General features: G+C 53.1%; 2 protein-coding genes across 7 annotated transcripts in view; one reads left to right on the top strand and one right to left on the bottom strand.

Moving 5' to 3' along the window:
• IFT140 (intraflagellar transport 140) overlaps positions 1-23,028 on the top strand; it is a 79,826-nt gene that overhangs the window by 31,275 nt on the left and 25,523 nt on the right. For all 5 annotated transcript variants that reach the window (XM_027610693.2, XM_027610691.2, XM_027610692.1 and 2 more), the window contains 6 exons: positions 750-877; positions 3,558-3,675; positions 5,777-5,907; positions 7,486-7,654; positions 9,686-9,817; positions 12,539-12,726. In XM_027610693.2, the coding sequence (XP_027466494.1) occupies positions 750-877; positions 3,558-3,675; positions 5,777-5,907; positions 7,486-7,654; positions 9,686-9,817; positions 12,539-12,726 (866 nt within the window). The remainder of the gene's footprint in view (positions 1-749; positions 878-3,557; positions 3,676-5,776; positions 5,908-7,485; positions 7,655-9,685; positions 9,818-12,538; positions 12,727-23,028) is intronic.
• The window catches only part of TMEM204 (transmembrane protein 204), a 15,968-nt gene continuing 7,821 nt past the window's right edge, over positions 14,882-23,028 (bottom strand). Inside the window, exon 3 of one of the 2 annotated variants that reach the window (XM_027610697.2) lies at positions 14,882-16,081. In XM_027610697.2, the coding sequence (XP_027466498.1) occupies positions 15,837-16,081 (245 nt within the window). In that variant the 3' untranslated portion in view covers positions 14,882-15,836. Of the gene's footprint in view, positions 16,082-20,002; positions 21,114-23,028 lie in introns of those variants that run through there. The other variant, XM_027610698.2, reaches the window with a different exon arrangement.

Here is a 23,028-nt window from a genome sequence, read left to right as displayed (position 1 = left end):
TAGGAAAGGAAGAACAGACTGCTGGGAAAGGGTGAAGGGCATACTGGGAAGGGGAGAATGGCCTGCTGGGAAACATTGCGACTGAGGGTCCCGGGTGGCTGGCCTTGAGGGTCTCTGACAACAGATGGCCTGGAGTTAAGTCTTCTTGTTAATTTTTTAACTAAAAGGAATATGGGTCCCTGATAACTAGTAATTTAATGCCAGCATGTGTACGGCAACGTACAGTAACTCGGGATTTGGGAGCCTGGACTGCGTTTCCAGACCCTTCTTCCCAGCAGGGAGCTCTTGAGGACGTAGACACACAAGCCGCGCTTGTTGTTGCTCCTTTGAGATGACACTAGACGGCTGCTGTACCCCTTCCAGCTCTCTAACGAGACTTCTCTCCACACGGGAAAGGGGAGCTCTGCTCATCCCCCATGCTTTATGCCACTGGGGCAGTGAGGGACGGGCACCCCATGGGGGGCTCATTTACGGGGCCGGAGCTGAGGAAGGGGCTGGTGTCTGACACTGGTGGAGGCAGAAGCAGTGGGAAATGAGGCAGGAGGGCCTGCTGTCTGGACTGAAGGCCCTTACCTTGAAGACAGTGGGGTCTTGAAGCCTGGTGTGACGGTGACAAGCACACTGGGCCATCAGTAAACACTGAGTTTTGGCTTAGTGTGTACAAGATTACCTGTGAGTAACATTCATTAACAGAAGTGAAAGGCTGCACGGGCTGTTTTCCTTAAGCCTAATTCTTTCCTTTTCCTCAGGGGACCGTGAAACAGCTCTTACTGTTCGCTGAGGCAGAGGGGAGCCCATGCTTCCTCGACGTCTGCGGAAATTTCCTGGTTGTGGGGACAGACCTGGCTCATTTCAAAAGCTTTGATCTTTCCCGAAGGTACAATTTTTGTCTAAATAAAAGTGCAGGCCTACCTTGGAGATACTGTGGGTTCAGTTTCAGACCACTTTGGTAAAGCAGATATCACAATAAAATGAGTCAAATGAATTTTTTGGTTTCCCAGTACCTATAAAAGTCATGTTTTTACCCTACTGTAGTCTATTAAATATACAGTAACATTGTGTCTGAAAAAATGTCCATGCCTTAATAAAAAATTCCTTTTTTGCTAAACAGTGGTAACCATCATGTAAACTTCCAGCACATTGTAAGCACTAATCACAGGTCACTATAACAAATACAATAATAAAAATGTTTGAGATAATGCAAAAATTACCAAAATGTGACAGACACCAAGTGAGCAAATGCTGCTGGAGAAATGGCACTGATTGACTTGCTCAGTGCAGGTAGCCAGAGACCTTTAGTTTGTTAAAAGAACGCAGTTATCTTGGACGTGTACTAAAGTGAGGGATGCCTGTGCACATTTTAAAAATTAGTCAGGATGGGACACCTGGGTGGCTCAGTTGTTAAGCATCTGCCTTCAGCTCAGGTCATGATCCCAGGGTACTGGGATCGAGCACCGCATCAGGCTCCCTGCTCGGCGAGAAGCCTGCTTCTCCCTCTCCCGCTCCCCCCTCGCTTGTGTTCCTGCTCTCGCTGTGTCACTGTCTGTCAAGTAAATAAATAAAATATTTAAAAAAATTAGGAGACAAAGTGGTGTGTAGAAAATGGATAGGAGCTGGAAACCTGTTCATGTTCCCGTTTCATTCCACTGATCTTTTTTCATTCCACTAAATTTTTTGTAACGCCTTATGTTTTGGCATAAATCCTTTTTAAAAAATATTTTTTTATTTATTGGAGAAAGAGTGAGGGAGCAAATGGGGGGAGGGGCAGAGGGCGAGCGAGAGAGTGAATCCCAAGCAGATTCCACGCTGATTATGGAGCCCCATACAGGGCTCAATCTCCGGATCCTGAGGTCGTGACCTGAGCTGAAATCAAGAGTTGGACACTCAACTAACTGAGCCCCCCAGGCACCCCTTGGCATAAATTCTTAATCTTTGTATACTGGGGGAGGGAGCAAACAGGAGTATAGTTGGGCACATAGAGCAGGGCAGTTTTTAGATGGTAAAATTTTCTATTTGGTGGATACAAGGCACTGAGTTGTCAGGGCCCATAGAACTTTATAACACAAAGTGACCCTAAAAAGCGTGCAAATTTAAAAAAATTTTTAGGGGATCCCAGGATGGAATATGGAATGTGAAAGAACAATCTAAGTGTGCTAGAAATGTGTGAAACAGCCTCCCTGGAGAGGCGGTGCTGACCCCAGCCCTTTGGGGATCGGCAGCGTTGTTGACACTTGGCTGGGGGACTGCATACAGTGCTTCCCTGCAGTCCACAGAGCTCCCCCACACAGGGCATGGGATGACTGGCCCACACCAGCACTCAGGCATGCAGAAGTGAAGGACTGAATAGCTGTTGCAGGTTTTGGGAGCTGGGACTTCTCTGTTGGGAGGAGGTGACAGATAAGCAGGGGGAGGAGGCGAGAGGAGCCACATGGTGATGGGTTGAGTGGAAGTCATGTTTAGCTTAATATAGACACAGCCAGGTCAGATACACGTACATCTGGCAGTTAGTCCACGCGTGTGTCCTGGCTCTGTGCAGCGGCCGAGAGGCAGCAAGCACGCCCGGCACCTGGATGCGGGTTTCCATAGCATTCTCCATCAGAAGGACCAGGCTCCTTGGAAAAATTCTAGGACTGAGGCAGGAGATGTGCACATGAGCCTGGAGTCTGAGAAACTTACCCAGTCCAGAGGAGCTGAAAGAGAGGGGACCGTGAAATATCACATGAGGCCTGGAGAGGCTCCTGGGACAGAGGATGTTAGGGAAACAAGGAGGAAATGGGAATTCACTGAGAACAATCGGATGAGCCACTGCTGCCCAGCCAGCACTGCTCGTAGCAGCAGCAACAAGCCAGAACCAGCTAAGCGGGGGCTGCTTACCTGCAGTTTTGTTTCTCCGCAGGTGTAGCAAGTGTGACAACAGCCCGTTCTGGCAAGACGAACCGAGGGAAGCTGGGTGCAGAGCGGCTGCTTCTTGTGTCAGAAGAGTAGGGGGGATACATACTCATATTGGCTTAGTAAACCTAGGAACTTTAAAAATTCACCCAGACAAATCTTGAATCATTTTGTTTACACCTGAAAGTAATACGATGTTATTGTCAATTATATCTCAATTTAAAAATTTTATTTTATTATTTTTTAAAGATTTTATTTATTTATTTGATTGAGAGAGAAAGAGAGCTCGAGTAGGAGGAGAGGCAGAGGGAGAAGCAGACTCTCCATGGAGCAGGGAGCCCGATGCGGAGCTTGATCCTGGGACCCTGGGATCATGACCTGAGCCGAAGGCAGACACTTAACCGACTGAGCCACCCAGGCGCCCCTCAATTTAAAAACTTTAAAAGTTTTAAGCTAGCCCTGGGTTCTGAGCTGGCCCCTCTCCCAGGTGTCCAGACCCTCAGAGTGAGCACCCCTGGGCCTTTGAGGAGTCCCAAGTCCCGTGGATGAAGGTTTGCAGTCCCTCAGAGAGCCGGTCCTGGCACTGTGAGCCGCCCGCATGCAGGGAGGGTGAATGGACGAGGGACGGGATTGTGCTTCGCCCTGAGACCCTTGTGTCCCCCCTGCAGAGAGGCGAAAGTGCACTGCAGCGACAAGAACCTGGCCTCGCTGATCCCAGGCGCAGTGGGCATGGCCTCCCTCAGGTGTAACGCCAGTGGCAGCAAGATCAGCATCCTCCTCAGCAAGGTAGGTGCACATCGGCGGCTGCTCTCCCAGGGCCGCCATCCTCCTCGGGCTGTGCCCATCTTCGCACACAGCTCTGCGGCCCCACCTCTCCTTCTGCCACGAGGCCTGAGCCCCCATGTGTCCCCAGTCCCTAATTCCTCTGAAACCGCAGTTCTCCCTCTGCAGGGCTCTGTAGCTCTTCTCTTTTCTATCCCTTCTCGTCAGCCAGCTGTGTTCTGTGGGCTTGAGGGGGTTGCAAGGACCTCTGAGCTCTGACTTAGAGAACTAAAGGCGTGATGACAGCTAGAGGGTAGATTCTGAAGGGCACTGACGTACACATGTCCGTCCTGCTCTACAGGCAGTGGGCCCTGCCGCCCACAGGTGTTTGCTCGTGAATCCATTCATCCACAATCTTGTTACCGGTTGCCTTCCATGAACCACGCCCTTCTCTGGGCACTGTGGGCACAGGTCAGTGGTTAAACAGGAGAGCTCAGCCCTCCCTGTGGATGAACAGACACCCATCTAAGAACGAGTCAAACTGTGCCATGTGGTGCCTGGCAAGCCGCCGGTCGGGAGGCTTCCCGAGGAGCTGTGAACCCACCAGGCAAGCATGCAGCAGGGGGGCAGCAGCAGAGGCACCGAGACTGCAAGCAGGTGGCAGAGCCTGGCTTGGCCAAGGGTCCGCTGTCTGTGGCAGAGGGGCGAGGCCGATTCTGGCACGGTCAGTGGGCCATCACACAGGCACCAACCATGGTGCAGGGGCGAGGCAGGAGCATAATGTAGTATCTTTCTAGGATTGCTTCTCAGTGGTGGTACCCATTGCAGCTGTCCCGGGGGTTGGGACTGGCTCATGTGTGCAAGGACAGTTCTACCCCTCAAAGCAGTGTGGAGGTGGAAAGGGAAACCTGGTGAGGAGCTTTGCGGGGAATGATGGGACGTCCTGTTTCAATGTTGAGTTTGAGGCATCTCAGAGCAGCACGTGGGCCTATAAAAACAAGCCTGAGTCTCAGAAGGGGAGTCTGGCTGGAAATGGGGATCTCGGGAGGATAAGAGCAGTCCTGTCAGCCTGAGCACCGGGACGGGACGTGGGGAGGACGGGCAGTCCCAAGTCACTGATCCAGGCAGCTGGAGGGTGGTGCCAGAACACACGTGCACAGGACCAAAAGCCAGGCGTGCAGTGGGGAAGAGGGCGAGAGCATCCTGGGATGTAGCACCATCTCCATGGTGCTGGGGTGAATGCACAGCAGGAGTGGGGGCGGCGCAGTGACGAGTGGCCCTGGAGGCCTGCTTCTCCAGCATGCAGTGACAGTGAAGGACGAGAATGCCTCTCCTTGCATCAGGAATTCTTGCCCTTGGTGAAAGGAAAAAAGACAAAAGAAGTTCAGGTAGCACAAGGGAGCTTGCAGTGAAAATCAGCTGTCCACCATCCCCCCCAGCCCTGCGAGCACTCCCCTGGGGGTGGGGAGTGTGCTTGGGAAAGGAGGGTCTGGATTCTCAGGGGGGGCAGGGTCTGGGGCAGGAGGCTGGGGCCTTGAGTGTTGCTGACGCGTCTCTGGTCTGTTGTTTGTCTTTCATTTTGCTATTGGTGTTCCCGGAGACTAGAAGCATATTCATAGGTACTCAAACCTGTTGATGATTTTGTGATCCTTCTGCTGCTGTTAAGCTTACGGTATCTTCTGTCTAAAATGTTGACAAATTCATTTCTTGGCCTTTCTTAAGTACTCAGGCCCCCTTAGCCTTCCACGGTCTCCTAGAATAAAGCCTGGAACAGTCTCCCCGAATTTCTGGCATTTGTTACCCCAGCAGCCGAGCTGGTTTGTTGGGACCTGGACTCCCCCCGTGCCTGTGGTCAGTCCCCCTCAGCAAGGATGACAGCACTCAGGTCAGCACTGGCCACAGCTGGACAGCTAGAGTTGGGCCTTCACGACATGTTAGAACTTGTTTTCAGTGCTTGGAAATTATAAAGTAGTGCTTGAGCAGTGGTCTCAGTGGGATGAAAGTGAGTCGATGTCCACTTAGGAAGGCCAGATTGGCCGGTGGGTCATGGACACCAGACACTTGTTCTCAAACCTGTGGCATGTCAGCCAGGTGGTACCGTGAGCTCCATTTTCTCTTCCCCCAGGCGGACAACAGCCCTGATTCCAAAATCTGCTTCTATGATGTGGAAATGGACACGGTGACCATCCTCGACTTCAAGACGGGGCAAATTGATCAGAGGGAGACATTGCCCTTTAATGGCCAAGAGACCAAGAAGTAAGACTGTGGTTTGGTAGGATTTCATTGAAAAAATACTGACACTGGGCACCTGGGTGGCTCAGTTGGTTAAGCGACTGCCTTCAGCTCAGGTCATGATCTTGGAGTCCCGGGATCAAGTCCCACTTTGGGCTCCCTGCTCAGCGGGGGGTCTGCTTCCTTCCCTCTTCCCTCTCGTGCTCTCTATCTCTCATTCTCTCTCTCTCTCTCTCTCAAATAAATAAATAAATAAATCTTTAAAAAAAAGAAAGAAAAGAAAAAATACTGACACTGATACTCAGTTAATGGTCAGCTTCCAGGCAGCCTGCTGAGTTACACTTCAGACCTCAGGGACCTCAGTAGTTACCAGTGCTCAGAACAGGCAGGAGGGCCAACACGCCCGGGCATTTGGGATGGACTTGAGCCTCTGAGGCCCTGGAATTACCTGGCAGAACTGGGCTTCTGGAAGGGCAGTGGCGGCCAGGGCTGCACGATGGTTCAATCTCAGGGTGAGTGTGGTGGTAACTCAGCTCTGTCAGCGCCTGGGAAGGGAGGGCATCCGCATGGGTCGACATCATCTTTCTAGAGAAATAATGGTTGCTCTCAGGGAGTTCGTGTTTGTAGCTGCTGCTCTGCCGAGAACTCACATTTGGTTCTGCAGGAAGTGATGCCTGAGGGCCACGGGCGCTGCTCAGGACTCGGGGTGGGTGCTGTGGTCAGCACCTGCACCGAGTGCACAGCAGCAGAGGCCACGGCTGGCCTTGCCGGAGTCTGTTCCTTTGCTCTGTTACAGCCCCCACCTCCCTACCCAGCTCAAATCCTTTTCCAGAACCTTCTTTCCCCTGGTGGCTTAAACTGGCCACTGCTGGTGGTCCCACCTGAACACACCCACCCTCACTTCTCCCCAGCCTCCTTCTGCTGATCTGGCTCCAAATGTCCACTGGAATTTCTTGCCATCACCTGAGCCTCATTCCCCAGAAACTGTTCTTGTCTACCCTGGTTGCTCTTCCACCCTGGTTGTCTGGTCTGAAACCTCGCAGCTAACCTTTCCCTTAGTCCCTCCATCTGTGACTCATCCCATTTTCCTTGTTTGAACTGTGTCTTAGACTCACACTTTCCCTCCACCCTCCACCTCTGAGCCACATGGAGCCCAGGCTGTCACTTCTCCTGTGGCGGTGGGACAGTGCACAGCCTCCCCTCAGATGCCTGTCCTCTTCTGAGATCTGACCCTTCCTTTGCCTCCAGACCCAGCTTGTCTGTCTGCAGCATGGGCCCCATAACACACACATCATCCTGGCAGGGTGCGCGGTCCACCCACTGGTCCTGGCAAGAGCCCTCCATGGAGTCTTCAGAGCCAAAACATCACACGCTGTCCAACAAGACTACACTGGGCCTCTTTCACCAACTTGCTTCAATCTGAGAGTCACCTCAGGCAGGCTGGGTGCACCGTGCTGTGGGGAGGGGCTCCGAAGCCACCAGCCTAAGCAATGCCCACCAGCCTGCTGATGCTCACCCAGGTCCCTGGCATGCATTTCCAGAGGCTGTGAACACAGATGCTCCTCTCAGTTCTCAGGACTAAGGACGGGCCTTCTCTTTCAGGAGCCATGCCTTTGTGGATGAGAGACTGATGGATCTCATTCCCGTGAACCATTTCTGGGACCAGAGTGAGCCCAGGCTGTTTGTATGTGAGGCCGTGCGGGAAGCGCCAGGAGCCCAGCTGCAGCCTGGGGACAAGAAGCCGCCCACCGAGGACAGCCCAGGCCCCATGGTACCGTGGCCGCACCGCGTTTGTATCTAGTCACGGGGGGGCTCGGCAGGTTTGCAATCTCCTGACGTGGTTTATGAGGAAGTTAGAGGGAAGTTGGTGCCCGTGGAGCAGAGTGCCACCTCAAGGACGTGTGGCCTGCGTCTCCCCTCAGGGTTGGCACAGACTTCTCTGTCTGGTTTCACTCAGACTGTCCTATTTCGGTTTTCCTGTTACATCAAGTGCTGTGTATTTCCCTCCAGAGCAGAGCCCGCTACCGAAACAGTTAATGGAGCTGAGCCATGGTGGGGGCGTGTCCTGGGGCTGAGTCAGCCGACTTCTTGCTCTTCCCTCCAACAGGCCAATTCCCACTGCATTGGCCTCCTTGCCCAGTCCCTGCCCTCCACCCTGACCAGACTCCCTGGCTCTGCAGGGCATGCCTTCCCCCAGTAGGGTCCGGGACTCTGACACTTTCCAGACACGTGCTGTTGGAACGTCTGGCACTCCCTGCAAAAGCCAGCGGCTGGCTGTGCCTCCCCATCTGTGATAGGTTCTCAGTAAGTCAGCAGGGGCAGCCAGCCCACCAACACTAGCGGACTTGTATCCCTGCCAAAGGAAGTTCCCTCGCAGGGTGGTGAGAGTGGGGGCCCCAAGATTATCAGCAGTCAAGTGTCCACGCCCCGAGGCTTTGAGAAGCAGATCCGGTCCTTGGCTCTGAAACACTGAGTGGTAAAACGCACAGAGGTGGCATCTCTGTGACTAGGAGCGAGAAGCAGCCGTGCGCAGTTTTCTCACGGTAGAGAGTGACGACCCCAGGCAAGCGAGGATGGCGCATGCTGATCCCCAGTGAAAGGCACTTCCCGGCACTCCGATCAGATACCTCTTTAGGGCTCTTGTGAAGATGATGCGAAATTGCAGGAATTCACACAAGCAAGGAGAGGCCCTGGTGTCCTCGACCTCCTGCTGTTCCCGTTCAGAAGGTGCTGCGGACGGCGCTGCTACTCCAAAGCGCACACTCAGGACCCAGCAGAGCACCCGTCTTCTTGGCTCTGTGTCTCTTCTCCCTTGAAAGCAGAGGAGAGAATCTTTCTGCTATTGTTAATTTTTTAGAAGATTTATTTATTTATTTTTAGAGAGAGTGAGCATGTGAGCAGGGAGAGGGAGAGAGGATCTCAAGCAGACTCCCCACTGAGTGCGGAGCCCCATGCAGGGCTCTGTCTCACAACCCTGGGATCATGACCTGAGCCAAAATCAACAGTCAGACGCTCAACTGACTGAGCCACCCAGGCACTCCTCTGCTATTGTGGATTTTTATTTTTATTTTTTTAAAGATTTTACTTACTTTGGGCACCTGGGTGGCTCAGTTGGTTAAGTGACTGCCTTCAGCTCAGGTCATGATCCTGGAGTCCCGGAATTGAGTCCCACATCGGACTCCCTGCTCAGCAGGGAGTCTGCTTCTCCCTCTGACGCTCTTCCCTCTTGTGCTCTCTATCTCTCATTCTCTCTCTCTCAAATAAATAAATAAAATATTTTAAAAAAAAGATTTTACTTACTTATTTGACAGAGAAAGATACAGCGAGAGAGGGAACACAAGCAGGGGGAGCAGGAGACGGAGAAGCAGGCTTCCCACCGAGCAGGGAGCCCGATGTGGGGCTCAATCCCAGGACCCTGGGATCATGACCTGAGCCAAAGGCAGACGCTCAACGACTGAGCCACCCAGGTGTCCCTATTGTTGATTTTTATATCAGAGTCAAGGAACTGAACAGAAAAACTTTAAAACACAAGAGTTCTTTAGTTTCAGTCACCAACCAGGATGGGAAGGATTAGCTTTTGCTGTAAGAAAATCCGTCCGTGAGAAGGGTCTAGCAGCTCTCAGACTGCATGAGGCTCATCCTTCCAGAAGGGGGAGGTGGGTTATCTGTATAAGACTGTTCACGTGTTCATCCTTTCTTCTCTGTTGTGTGTAAACATCCTGACCGTGAAAATGGGGATTAGATGCCAGATAGAAAATTGTATCACCGAACCAGAAACAGCACTGTTTCCCCTCTCTCACAGACAGACGTGGTGATTCTGTCCTTCTTCATCACGGAGGAGCACGGCTTCTTGCTCCAGGACAGCTTCCCCCGGCCTCCCGCCTACCAGAATCTTCTGGGGATCGAAGTGCCTCATTATTACTTCACCAGAAAGGTGGGAGCCCCACGAGCACAGGGCTGTGTTCTCGGCTTTTCCTCCCCTGTTGGGCAGGGGTCTGTGGGATCTCCCGGAGCCTCCAGGGTGCCACAGCTCCCCTCTCGTTAAGCGAGGCAAGCCATCTGCTCTCATTTGTTTCCTGAAACTCTAGTAATTATGAGGTTTCCAGGTCAGGAAAGTTACAGGACTTGGCTTTGCTGTCAAGACAGAGTAGTGCTGAGATGGAGTGTCCAGGATCCCTGGGCTCAGGGGCCAAAGACGATGCAGACCTGCACAGTCCCAGCCCCAGAGGTGGCCCCATGGCCCCATGTGCTTGTTTAGTGTTGACAGATGGGGTGGTTTGCAGCACACAGGTGCACACTCCCAGCTCCATTCTTTGTGTGTGTGTGTGTGTGTGTGTGTGTTTGAAGATTTTATTTATTTATTTGACAGAGAGACAGGGAGAGAGGGAACACAAGCAGGGGGAGTGGGAGAGGGAGAAGCAGGCTTCCCGCCGAGCAGGGAGCCCGATGCGGGGCTCGATCCCAGGACCCTGGGACCATGACCTGAGCCGAAGGCAGAGGCTTAACGACTGAGCCACCCAGGCGCCCCTTGGCTCTTTTGGATAATAAGTTCTTTGCCTTCGCTGGGCTTGGTCTCCTCGTCGCCACGGCCCCTTGATCTATAAGCGTCCTGTGGAGGGGCTACGTGGTGCTGCGGGCGGCTCTGTCCACACAGCCTTCCTTCCTTCCCTCGTTGTAAACTGTCAGTGCCAAAACGTTCTTTCTGGACCTAATTCTTACTTAGTGCTCCTTGGGCATTTTCATTTCTCCTCGAGGTGAGAACTCAAAAAGTTGTGAAGGGTTTAAGGTACTGTCTGTGGAGTTTCCCCATGACCTTCCCATCACGGGCTGTGGTCCGCCGCATACACTGATGGGCCTGCTCTTTGCCCTCCTTTCTGCGTCCACGCACCCACCCACTCCCTGGTCCCAGAGAGGAGGCACGTGCAGTGCCACTGTGAGTGCCACTCCCCATTTACCATCTATCCCCCGGACTTTGCCGTATTCCCAGACTCTGTTTTAATTTATTCTAAGCTGCACTTGTCCGCATGCTGGTCCTTTCTGCTTGCGTGCCTCGGTTACCAGGTTTGTCGGGGAACCTGACGCCATGTCAGCCCCTGGGTGGGAGCAGCACGCCCATGTCGCTCCGCAGAGCCCTCGTCCTGGTGAGCAGCCCATCACCTGATGTTTGTGATGCAGGAAGGAGTTTATTTACCTGGATTGGTAACATAAGAAGTCTTATCAGTTCAACCTCTGAAGTGCTTATAACAAATAGCTGTGAAGCATTGTGTTTTTTTAAAAGCTGCCCTTCTTCAGATTACTGACCTGTATTCCAGGCCCTCAGCCCAGTGTCCAGAGGTTCTCCACCTGCACACTCGAGGGTGTGGATGCAAGTCTGACTCCGCAAGGTCCCCAGCTTGGTGTCCTCCTCTTGGAACAGAGATAAGGCTCCAAATCAAGGGCAACAGCGAGTTCATGTGGCAGGTGACCCACAGGCTCTCCTGTTTGTGTGAGAATTCCCAAGTGTGACCACAGTGGGCCAGGTTCTGATCAGAACTCAGCATCAGATCCACATGGCCATCCAGCATGGCCGACCTGATGGAGGTCAGGCCTCTGCCTTGTGCTTTGTGCACACATTTTCTGTTCCCACTCAGTGCAAACTCTGTAGCATTCAGCCTCCTCCTGACATGACCCAGCCTGTGCTCATCCACGAGCCCTGAATTCAAGCCACCTAGATGGTGGGCTGCCCCAGGTCCTTTGCTTATGCTCTGCTCTGTGCCTGGAAGGGTCTTGCCATCCACACCTGGGTCTGACAGATCCTACCCATGTTTCAAGGCCCAGGTCAAGTGCCCCCTAAAGTTGGGGACTGCAGGTGAACGGTAGAGGGAGCAGTGAGATAGGGGCTGCTGGGAACTGAGAAAGAGGCAGGGGTCATACAGCAGCAGCAAGGATGAGATCCGGATTCCTGGGCCCAATTGCACCGTGGTGAGCACCATGCAAGTCTCAGCTATCACTCAGATATCATCTGGGTGCCTGACCATTCAATTCAATTCTTTGTTATTGAAGTGCAGTTGACGTCTGATGTTGTATTAGCTTCAGGTGTACAACATAGTGACTTAACACTTGTGTCTACAGCTCTAGGCTCAACATGATCAACTCAGTCCTGACACCATCCACCCAGAAACAGCATGAGGTCCCACGGATTAGGGGCTCAGCCCCACCCAACCACCCCTGCCCCCACCCCAGATGCCAGTCCCCAGTCCTGTGCTTCTCACCACAGGCTACAGAGTGGAGGCTTCCTCCTCCTCTGGCACACTACTAATCCAAGCTATTGTTTTGGAAACTTCTACCTGAAATCGTTTTGGCGTCACTTAATTTTAAGACTCTGTGCCTGTGAGCGTGTCTTTGTGGGTCATGAAAACTCTTCCTAGGCTGCAGAACAGACCTGGGAGGCGGACGTCTGCATAGTCATTTCATAACTGTTGAGAAGGTGGCATTAGTGAGCAGCTCTGATGACCTCGGATGCCCACAAACTCGTGTTGCATTTGGCAGGGTCTGTTGCTGGGCATCCATGCCTGCCTGCAGACAGACCCAACACCGACCAGCTCTCAAGGCAGACAGTTAGCGTAGGCGTTCGCTTTCCGCAAGCTGACAGTCAATGGTGGCCTTTGTCATTCAGCCAGGAGAAGCAGACGGAGAAGACCAGGTGGACTCCGGGTGCCCGTGCGTGGGCAGGAGACCCCTGCGAGACTTCGTCGGGCTGGAGGACTGCGATAAGCCCACTCGGGATGCCATGCTTCGCTTCAGCTTCTTCGTTACCATCGGAGACATGGATGAAGCTTTCAAATCTATCAAACTCATCAAAAGGTGAGGACTCTGCTCCCTGTGGTGTCAAAGGGATGTGCACGGCTCTCGGGGTCTTTCTTTAGGTCTCTCTCCCCTTCTAAGTGAGCTTCTGAGAATCAGTAACTCTTCTGTGACTGTGTTGTGCTGTATTTCATGGTTTGTCACCCGCAAAAATGCTGCCGTACTTGGGGACGCCAGGACCCCACTGGCACACTGTGTCACTGAGGAGGCGTGTTGTGACAGCACGGTGGGGCACGCAGAGTGGGTGAGCCTGGCTCTCCTCTGCGGGGCTCCTGGTCTCCTGGGCTGCTACTAGCTTGATTTATTGTCATCCATTCCATATTCTTCCTCCTCGAAAGTTCTGCAGTTGCTAAATATTTGTAATACCTGTTTCTCTGGGAATAATTGCTACTAACAGGAAGATTTGAATAACAAACACTCAAAACAGTATAGTGAAAATGCAATTAATATTGTTTTAAAGAAATTTTTTTCTAAAAGAAATTTTTTAAAGATTTTATTTATTTGAGAGAGAGAAAACGAGTAGGGGGAGGGAGAGAGGGAGAAGCAGACTCCCCACTGAGCAGGGAGCCCGATGCGGGACTCGATCCCAGGACCCTGGGACCCTGACCTTAGCCGAAGGCAGATGCTTAATGGACTGAGCCACCCAGGCGCCCCTATTTATTTATTTTAGAGGGGGAGAGAGTGAGCGCCTGTATGTGTGGGGAGGGGAGAGGGAGAGGGGAAGCAGACTCCTCACTAAGTGTGGAGCCCCACGCGGGTCCAATCCCAGGACCCTGGAGATCACCACCTGAGCCGAAACCAAGAGTCAGAGCTCAACTGACTGCGCCACCCAGATGCCCCTTTTCTAAAAGAAATTCTTACTCAAGGGCTGTCTGCAAGCAGCCTCCTCTCCATTCCTGAGAGAATTCAGCAATTCTTCTCAAGAGCATTTGACAGATTTTAATCTCCAAAGAATAGAAAAATTATTGCAAAATGAAACTAAAATGGGAAAAAGATGAAAAATTAAGTCACCTAGAACAGATGCCCCTCCTGCCCTGCCACGGGATACCCCCTCATTGGCAGCGAAGGTTTCTGTAACACAGAAGCACCTTTCAAAATAGCACACAAGGGACGTCTGCGTGGCTCAGTCGTTAAGCGTCTGCTTTCGGCTCAGGTCATGGTCCCAGGATCCTGGGATCAGGCCCCATGTCGGGCTCCCTGCTCAGCGGGGAGCCTGCTTCCCCCCTCTCCCACTCCCCTGCTTGTGTTCCCTCTCTCGTTATATCTCTCTCTGTCAAATAAATAAATAAAATCTTAAAAAAAATAGCACACAAGCCCTAGTCCCTTCCTTATTTCTAAAATAGTGAGGCCAGACCTTGTTTGTGATGGAAGAGCCTTTTGTACACTGGCTGTGCGTGTGGACAAGAGGGCTCTTAGTTTGGGGGGGGGTGAACCGAAGTCTGGATAGCACAATCCAGCCTTCCTCTGGTTATTTTTCATTTAATATAAACGCAGTCACAGACCATGACCGACCACAGGGTCAACTTGAATACTTCCATGTACCCTTACATAGTCGCATATGTAATAGTGTGAAGTTGTGTATCTTAAATATTTCATTATTTTTTTAGAAGACTATTATTTTTAGCATGTGATCTGGGGTCGGGGGTCCTTTGTGGACCTTTGTGGGTCCTTTGTGGACAGAAGCTCTGAGGGAGGAAGGTCAGATTTGAATGTTGCCTTGAGTGTGCTGGTGTTGGACCTAATCTGTTATTTCTACAGTGTGTGATGAGTTTATTGTAAATGTTCAGGCCACAGATGCTTTTCGGTCATTCTCGATTGTGTTATGTTTTTTAAAGCACCAACCCCAATCCACTGTTCTGACTGGAGACAAACTCCACACTGATCACCACACTCTCTGGAAGGTTGGAAGCAGCAAGGCTGAATGTTTCTTAGCAGGAGGCAGCCTCATGTGGAGGAGGCAGCCAGTGGGCCTGAGCCAGACCCCAGCTTTGCATGCTGCCCATGGGCCCCCATGTCAGTTTCATGGGAGTCACTGATGCCAGGTGGCGCAGGGTCAGGCAGGGCAGGGTCCAGGAAGCATCCAGGTGGGTGCAGGTGGCAGGCTGTCCTTACAGATGTGGTCAGGCAGTCTGGGGTTCTCGGAGCGGCCCCGGGTTTGAACCCCTTAGATGCAGCTCTTTGATGTTTTCTGAAGCCTGGGGAGGTGGCGCTGATTCACCTCTTCCAGATTTAGGACCAAGGTTGTTTGGAATCGGTGGGGTATCATGAAGGCCATCGGTAGACCACCCAGCGTCTGGCTGAAGCTAGGTTGAAGATTTTTATAGGGAAAAACATAAAGTAATCTCTCTGAATTTTCTTTAAATAAATAGACGCTTTTCCCACTTACTCTGCCATTTGTTGATCTGCTGTCCCAGGGCCACAGTGTTCAGTCTGTAGGAACAGGGGCATCAGAGTTGAACGGAAATGTGAGTAAGGGCCCACAGCTGTGTTCCCACCAGGTCTTGAAAAATGTATCAAGCCTTCTCTTCCTGCCAACCCACAAAAATGACAGAAAAATAGACCAACTTCTTTTCACCCGTGTGGCAGTATGATGGATAAAACACAAGTTTTACACAGTGGTGAGAAGTTTGCATTTTATTTTAACTTAGAAAAATAATCAGGAGCAAAACAGACATTAGGAACACAGTTCTGTCATAAAGCCATAACCATCTGATTGTAAATTCTGAGTCACTCAAGGAAGACCACAGACAGTTCCAGAAAATCTTCCTGGGTATTCTGCTTTACCAAAGTAAATATGACCAAAGACCCACCGCTCAGCAGATACAGAATAAATTAATCCTAGGCCAAGATGCAGAGCAAGCTGGCTGCCACTGTCCATGCACCTCAGCCGCTGGTCTCCTCCTTGGAATGTGCTCAGAAGTGAAGCCGAGTCGTGGGTGCATCAGAAGGAGGTGGCGCAGGCAATATATAACCACATAATATATTTATATATAACAGTAAACATAGCTGTGTATCGTACATGTATATATAGGAAACCCTATGAGTTGCTTGCACAGACAGCCCTTCAGTTTCTATACTGTTTAGTTATAGTGATAAAGTCCTGAGCAGGCTCAGCACGGTGACTCCACATACTCGTTGTCCAGCCCTCGGCGAAACCGCGCAGTCAGGGAGCGGCTGATGACAATCACCCGGGGCCCAATGCAGTCCTCCCTCCTGTGAAGAATGTTCCAGATGAGCATGGCAGCTGCCAGGGTGGCCAGAAGGCAGGCGCCAATGTTCAGGTAGCAAGACCAGGACAGGTTGGTATACGGGCCGATTCTGTAGAATGTCACCAACCCAATGACCAGGACGAAACCTGTAAACGAGAGGGAAGTGTTCGGAAAGCCTTACTTGGAGCCAGGAAGAGGACTGGAAATGGGCTGTCGAGCCCCACAGAAGCGCAGCTCCCAGCTCTTCCCTGCCCCCCCCACACCCCCACCCCGCTCTGTCCGTCCCAGTGGGTGGTAGCCTGATTCACATACCGCGCTTCAGTGTTGAGCTGCTTTGCATTGGGCCTCTGTGCGCTTTTATGACCTTTGTGTGGCTGTGGAGGGACAGTGTGCGTCTACTTAATCCTGGCACGGAATAATTTTGGGGGGGGTGCTCCACAAGAAAACAGCCTGGTCCCAGCGCACTCATCCTTTGGTCTCCAGGGCTGGGCCATTTTCTTAGTCACCTATCCCATGGAGGTGAACTGCTGCTCCCTGTCCCTCACCCCGAGACGAATCCAGCAGCAGCTCTGCGTGAGCTCCTCCCCGGCGCCTAGAAGCACTTCATTCATTCAAGTGAAAGTAGACACAAGAAATTGTCTAAGTCTTATCTAGAAACAACTCAGATTGGTATCTAACGCAGTCCTGTTCTTAGCAGTTTTCTTGTTCTTAGTGTTCACTTCTAGAGAAGATAGAGCTTTTCTTCACAACTCCAGAGTGCCCAGCACCCACGTGCTTTGGGGAGGGGCAGACAGGGCTGCAGACACAGCCACTTCTCCTGCGGTTGCCTCCCCTCGCCTCTGCACCCTGCCCCTGGTCCTGCAGTTTCCCTTGCACTTCCACATCCCCTCCTCCTGCTTACTTCCCCTCCACAGCCTTCTCTTCTGATGGTGGACAGAGACCTGCGCAGGCCTCACGTTGCTGGCACTTAGCACCACGGAGTCGCTTCCTGTCACGGTTTGTTCTTGCGATAGGAAAGCCGGAGTTTGTGCGCAGGACCTGTCGGCTAGGATAACAGAGCACTGATGTTTGCTAGAGTTCAGGGCTGAGTCTGGGCTGAGAGCCCCATAGGGACAGAGGAGAGGCCCTGCTGTCCTGCTGCCTAGGAGGCTGGTCCAGTGCAGCCCTCCAACCCCTCCGCCAGGACAGGCCGGACGAGGCAGATAAGGTAGGAAGGAGGCGCGGTGCTGAGTGGGAGCTGTGGCTGTTGAGGGTGAGGGGGCCGGGCAGAAGCAGAGGCAGGGGCAGCCCAGGGAGCACCCCACCCTCTGCGGTGATGATCTGGGGGGGAGCTGTTTCTTGGAACCCAATGTACCTGATGAGGACAAAGTCGCTTGCAGTGGTCCGGACGGAAGCTTCCCGCCCCTCCTGGACTCGTCCCTGTCCCCTGCCCTGGGCTCTGGCCAGGCCAGCCTCCCGCTGCAGTCCCTCCCCCTGCCCTGTGCTGTGACATCCGTCCGTCTGTTCATGCTGGTCCCTCCGTTCCCCACTGCCTCCCCTGCTTTCCTCAGGAAACCAGATCATGCACGACCCCTGTGGCCCCAGAGCTGAGCCGCAGTGGTGCCAGCTCATGGTTCTGGAAACTGTTATGAACTAGTGTGGGGTGAGGGGTGGGGGGAGGCCTGAGCTCTCACAAGCACAAGCAGTTCGGTCTCATCATCACTGTACCGTCCAAAGAGTATGAATTAAACATTTATGCACCTCAGTCACGTGCTAAACAACAGTGGCAGTGACTAATCTCCACATTAATTCTCTGCAGTACTTCGTGGAGCTTTTTATACACAGAAAGCTTCTGGATACTTCCTTTCTGTTAAAAATAACTAATTCTCTTTGTCATGCACACTGACAGAAAGAAGCTTCTGGCATTTCTCTCTCTCCCAGTGAAGAGCATGTCGCTTGCCCACAGTTCTGTGGTACCGAGGTTTGCATTCGTGGGAAAAGGAGTGATAGTCCCTTTTGTGCCATGAAAATGAAAATACTTCCTGTGTCCCCTCATATTTCTGTGTCTTTGCGCATTTTTTCTCAGCCAAGGGAGCTTGTCGTGCCTTGTTTCAACAGGACTCAGCAGTACGGGACGGGCAGGGACATGCTGGCCGGTGCCTGAGGTCACAGCGAGGGGGCTGTGGCTGGGGGACAGGTGTTTGCTGCAAGGCTGGTGGGAGCCTTCGGGCAGGGAGCCAGGCTGAGTGGAGAGGGCACTGCCTGAGGGCACAGCAGTGGGGACCAGCATAGTGGGCAGGAAGTCACTGCGACGGCTTCTGTGGTCCAAGTCTGTTTGCCCTTTGCCAAGCATCCTTTGGGGTTGCGCTGGTTACAGGAACATTTAAAAATCTGATATGCATCCTGAGCCCCAGTTCTACGACATCATTCGTTGTGGGGATGTGTGCAGGGGTGAACAGCCTCGCCCCAGCCCCACGGCTAACTGGGGTTGGCTGACCGCGCTGATGAGTAGAGACATGGCACCGTGAAGTCCATCATGAGACATTTCTGTGAAGACCGGGGCAGAGCTGGTCTGGAGCTGGAAGGAGCCAGGCGCCCTTGCCTGCCAGAGCCGGAAAGGACAAGGCCCCTGTGTTGCTCAGGTGCAGGGCACTATGGCCTCTGTGCCTTTGCCTGGCCTCAGATCTCTGCCCCCATCTCCATCTCGGTTATGGTGTGGCCACACCAGCCCCTGTCTGCTCCTCCAGGATGCTGAGTTTCATCCTCTCCGGGCCTTTGCTGGTGCTGCTGGCCCTGTGCTTGACCAGCCCTGGGGAGGGGGCTGCCGGCATCACTCAGCCTGGAGGTCCAGTCACAAGTTGGCCCGTTGCAGCTCGGGCTTGGCCCATCCCCTGCTGGCGACCCCATGGCTGGAGGGCGCCCCCCCACCCCCGCTCCAGCTCTGCCTCCCAAAGGGTCATCCAGGAATCACCTAGTGAATTATCTGAGACAAACAGGTAGATCCCATGGTGCAGAATTGAATGCAGTGTGGGCCTCTGGGGAAGCTTTATAGTGACCAAGCCCATCAGGGGACAGGGCCCATTCGCCATGATTGTGTCGCTCAGGGTTGGAGCCGCAGCAGGACGTGCTGGTCCCCAAGCTGTTCACTAGTTTCCATGCGCGTGTGCTCAGCACAGCTGCTCGCACTGCAAGGAGGGCTTGTAGTGTGCGCGCGGCAGAGGCATGCTTGACTCGTCTTGGGGGAGCTGGTTTTCTTCTTAGAGTGGGGAAGATGAAATTTATCCGCACAGCGTGGTGCTCCAGGTCACAGAGTCACCAGGTCCAGTGTGGTGAGCACAGGCCGGGGAGTCCTGAACCGGCAGCGTAGCGGGGACAGGCCCACCTAGACCCTGCCAGAGAGTGGTGTTGGCTGGGCCTTTGACACCAGGAGATCCCATTGTAGGGACACTCTGAACTCTAAGCAGTGAAAATATTAACTCACGGGACCAGTCGACAAAGCGCATTGGCAGAGTAGCTGCTGGCTTCTGGAACGCCACGCAGCACCACCACGCCGGGGCCTGGCCACAGGGCAAGATGTGGGACTCTGTCCTGTGTCTGTATTGGCCGGCACCACAGGGTTACTTGTTTTCTTAAGGTCAGTATCATATAACGGTATATTCTTGAGCATAGGGTAGGCTATTATTTTGTTGCTGTCTCAGTCTGTGTATTACGTCCTCCCTTATGTTTGGCTCTGTTGCCCACATGTGCACAATCTCAGAGCGTGGAGCTACTTCAATGTTGAGAGTAAGGTTTTTCATATTACAGATGGAAGAACAGTCGGGGGTGGGTAGATTGATTAGAGAATATGAACTCACAGGTGCACAAACAAGCTGAGCACAGCTGCCCCCATCCCGCAAGGTGATGGGTCGGTGTCAGCGCAGAGCCTGACAGACGGAGTCTTAGAGTCTGTCCGTCTGGGGTACTACTGACCATCTCACAGTAAGCGGCCCCGGGCACATTTCCAGCACCGTCCATGGTGCGTCTCACCTCTCTGGCCTGCTCTTCATAGGCTGCACCTCACTTGGCTCTTTTTTCTAGGAGAAGTGGAAAAGAACGTCTAGTTCTGTATCCTCGTGTGAGAAAAGGTTTAAAGAATTCACATTTATGTGACTTATTCTGTGTAAAGACCCATGTTAGCTTTTGCTTTGTTTCAGTTCAACTTAGAACACATATAGTCAGAGAAAGGGCTTGACTCCCCAACATTAAAAAAAAACGAATTTAGGAAAAGCCTCTCCTGATCAGGAAGATACCAGGAACCTACTAGAACAACGGCGCAAGGACAGGTGGACCCTGCCCAGGCCACTGGGGGTGGCACAAACTGCACAGATGCGTGGCACACAGGGATCTCCCGTGTGTGCCACGTGTCAGCAGTGAAAAGCCGCGGGGACATGGATGGGCACGTGGCCTTGTTGGCCACCTCCAGCCTCTGCCTGGGCACTGGGTACCTGCCATTACATAGACATTCTTCTGTAATCCAACTTGCTGTTTGCTTCATGAAATTCTCCTGCTGGGGGGGAGAGGAGGGGTGTGGGAAGTAGACCTGGGCCAGGCTGGCCTTATTAACTCATGGGACCAGTTGACAGAGCAACTGGATGTGCCAGAGACTTGGGCTTCTCCATCTCTGGCACATCCTGGTGTGGAGACCCCCTCAGAATTGTCCCAGAGACTTTTCTCCCAAGACTTCCCAGTGATGTTCATGTTTGTCCAGAAACAAATGCAAGGGGAGACTGAGCAAACACCCTGAATTCTGCATGTGGAGTCAATTCCATCCTCATGAATTTCTGTTTCCAAAGCAAACAGCCCCTTCCTGTGAGCTGGCCACGAGGGCTCTATGAATCACAGCTCAGCCTGCAGAGCGTCCCTTTCCTCTCGCTTCCTTCCTGCCTGCTTCCGAGGGCTCCAGTGCCTGTCACAGGGCCTTCCTGTTGGGGTGACAGTCAAGCACACGCAGGTGGTATAAGGAGAGACCGTGGGGCTGAACCCTGAACCTTCACACAACACACCTGGTTCACGTTGCGCCTGTGACAGCTTCCAGAGAGAGTATTCACAGAGCAAACTCACTCATGTCCCATCTCAGGGCACGGCCGTGGTTGGGATGTCCCAGCACCTGTGAGCTGCAAAGGGATGGGATCCACGTGTTCCTCCCCAGAGGGAGGGATTCTGGGAAAGGAAAAGCCAAACGTATAGTGGACCTGGTCATGTTTCCACGGAACTGAAGCTCCCAAATGATGCCTGACATGCTGTCACTCTGAGCAGCACAGAGGACATGGAAGTGAAGGGAAAACCCAGGGTACGTTGGGGGTGCAGACCGGCGCCAGGGAAGCAGGTGCCAAAGACAGAAAAGCACATTGTCCAGACCAAGCGAGCATCACCCTATTGTGAAAAACAGAAAGTTGTATATTCTTATGAGAAGAACAGCAGAATCCCCACCGGCTCACGAGATGCCAAGACAGCTGCCGCTAATCAACCCGACTTCCCCTGTGAGGTCTGACGACATGAGCATTCTTAGGGGCACAGAGTACTTAGCATGTTTTAAGTTTTGCCATCATAAGAAAAAATTTCCAGAAGCCAGAGACAAGGAGTCCAGGAACTTCTGCAGTGATTCTGCTCCCACGGTAGTCCCGCTAGAGCTTGGGAGGCTTTGTGTCAGGAGGAGGGCCGGGCCGGGAGCGGGCTAGTGAGGGCTGGCATCCACTGGCTGCAGGACATGTGTGGTGCAGGGACAGCACTCTGAGGGGCCAAGTGCCAAAGCTGCATATCTGTGAGTTCACTGGCTTGGGAGCGTTGCGTGAGCTCCATCGGGCCTGCTGGTCAGCCTCCCCAAAGGAGGTGAGGAGTCGTTGGCTAGGGTCCCGAGGAGAGCCCAGTACCATCTCAGAGGCACTCAGAACACAGCAGAGAGCGGAGGCCTCTGCAAGTCGGCTGTACGTTTGTACTTGAACTAGACCTGTTTGTGATGGCAGTCGCACTTTAAGAAGAACCGTAAGTCCGAGCAAGCTGCAGGGTCACTCAGATGATTGACAAGGAGCCTGGACTAACGTTCTGCACACATGGAGGTGGGCCAGCCACAGAGCCTGGAATAACCATGAGATTGTCCCCCCTAAAAATGTTCACCTGGGACCCAGTTTGGTCAGTCAGTCCTGCACAGCCGACAGCCAGGGCCCAGGGCCGTGAGCACCTGAAGAGCCATAGGACGGTCACACTTAGAAAATTTTGGAGCCACCCTCCAGGGTGGTCCTCAGGCCTACTGGCAGGGCTCTGGCACAGACTCCAGGTGCAGTGGGGAGTGCTCGGCTCTGAGCAAAGAGCGGTGTGGCGTCCCCAGCAGGCCCACGGGGGGATGTCAGGGTGGTCACAGCGGCAGGCATGACGGAGCCGCCACCAGCCAGTTGGCCCCAGCTCTCTGGCTGCACAGGAGCTAGGGATGAGGTGGCTCATCCAGGGCCTTGGAACCTGACGCGGCACCTAGATGCCCCAGGACCGCATAGGAGCCTCACCCCGAGGTGCCCGCCAGACACACTGCCTGCCAAATCGGCCCTCGGCAGTCTGCTCTGCCCCAGGCATCACTCGGGTGTGTGACGCAGGGTCCAACGCATCTGCAGTAATCAGGCCAGGATGACCGTGCGCCTTTGTTCAAACAGCAGTGAGACCAGACTTGGACGAGCAGAAATCGGCCAAAGCAAGAGTAAAGGACAGAGGACGGGTCTGCAGAGCCAGCCTCCAGGAGCCCGTACAGGAACGTGGCTGTGGGAGGGGGCTGCTCATGCTCGGGTGGGGGTCGGCCCAGCGGCCACCGCATGGGCAGATCCTCATTACACCCCCACAGCCCCGATGGGAGCCGTCGCCACAGGGAAAACGGGGGTTGCATGTGGATGTTCAGCTTGTGGAGGTGGAGTAAGGGACAGAAAGTAATCTTTTCAACTTTAAGGTAGATTAAAATCACACTTGGAAGCTTCTGCAAGGAAGCTGGAAACTGCTGGGTGTGACTTTGTGAACAGAATGCAGCAGGTGGAATGGTTGGCAGGGACCTGTTTGAGAACAGCAGCTTCGGAGCCCTGAACGTCCCTATGACAGG

Source organism: Zalophus californianus, chromosome 10 (genome assembly GCF_009762305.2).
Source record: "Zalophus californianus isolate mZalCal1 chromosome 10, mZalCal1.pri.v2, whole genome shotgun sequence".
Lineage (NCBI taxonomy): Eukaryota > Metazoa > Chordata > Mammalia > Carnivora > Otariidae > Zalophus > Zalophus californianus.
This window is presented reverse-complemented; position numbering and strand designations above follow the sequence as displayed.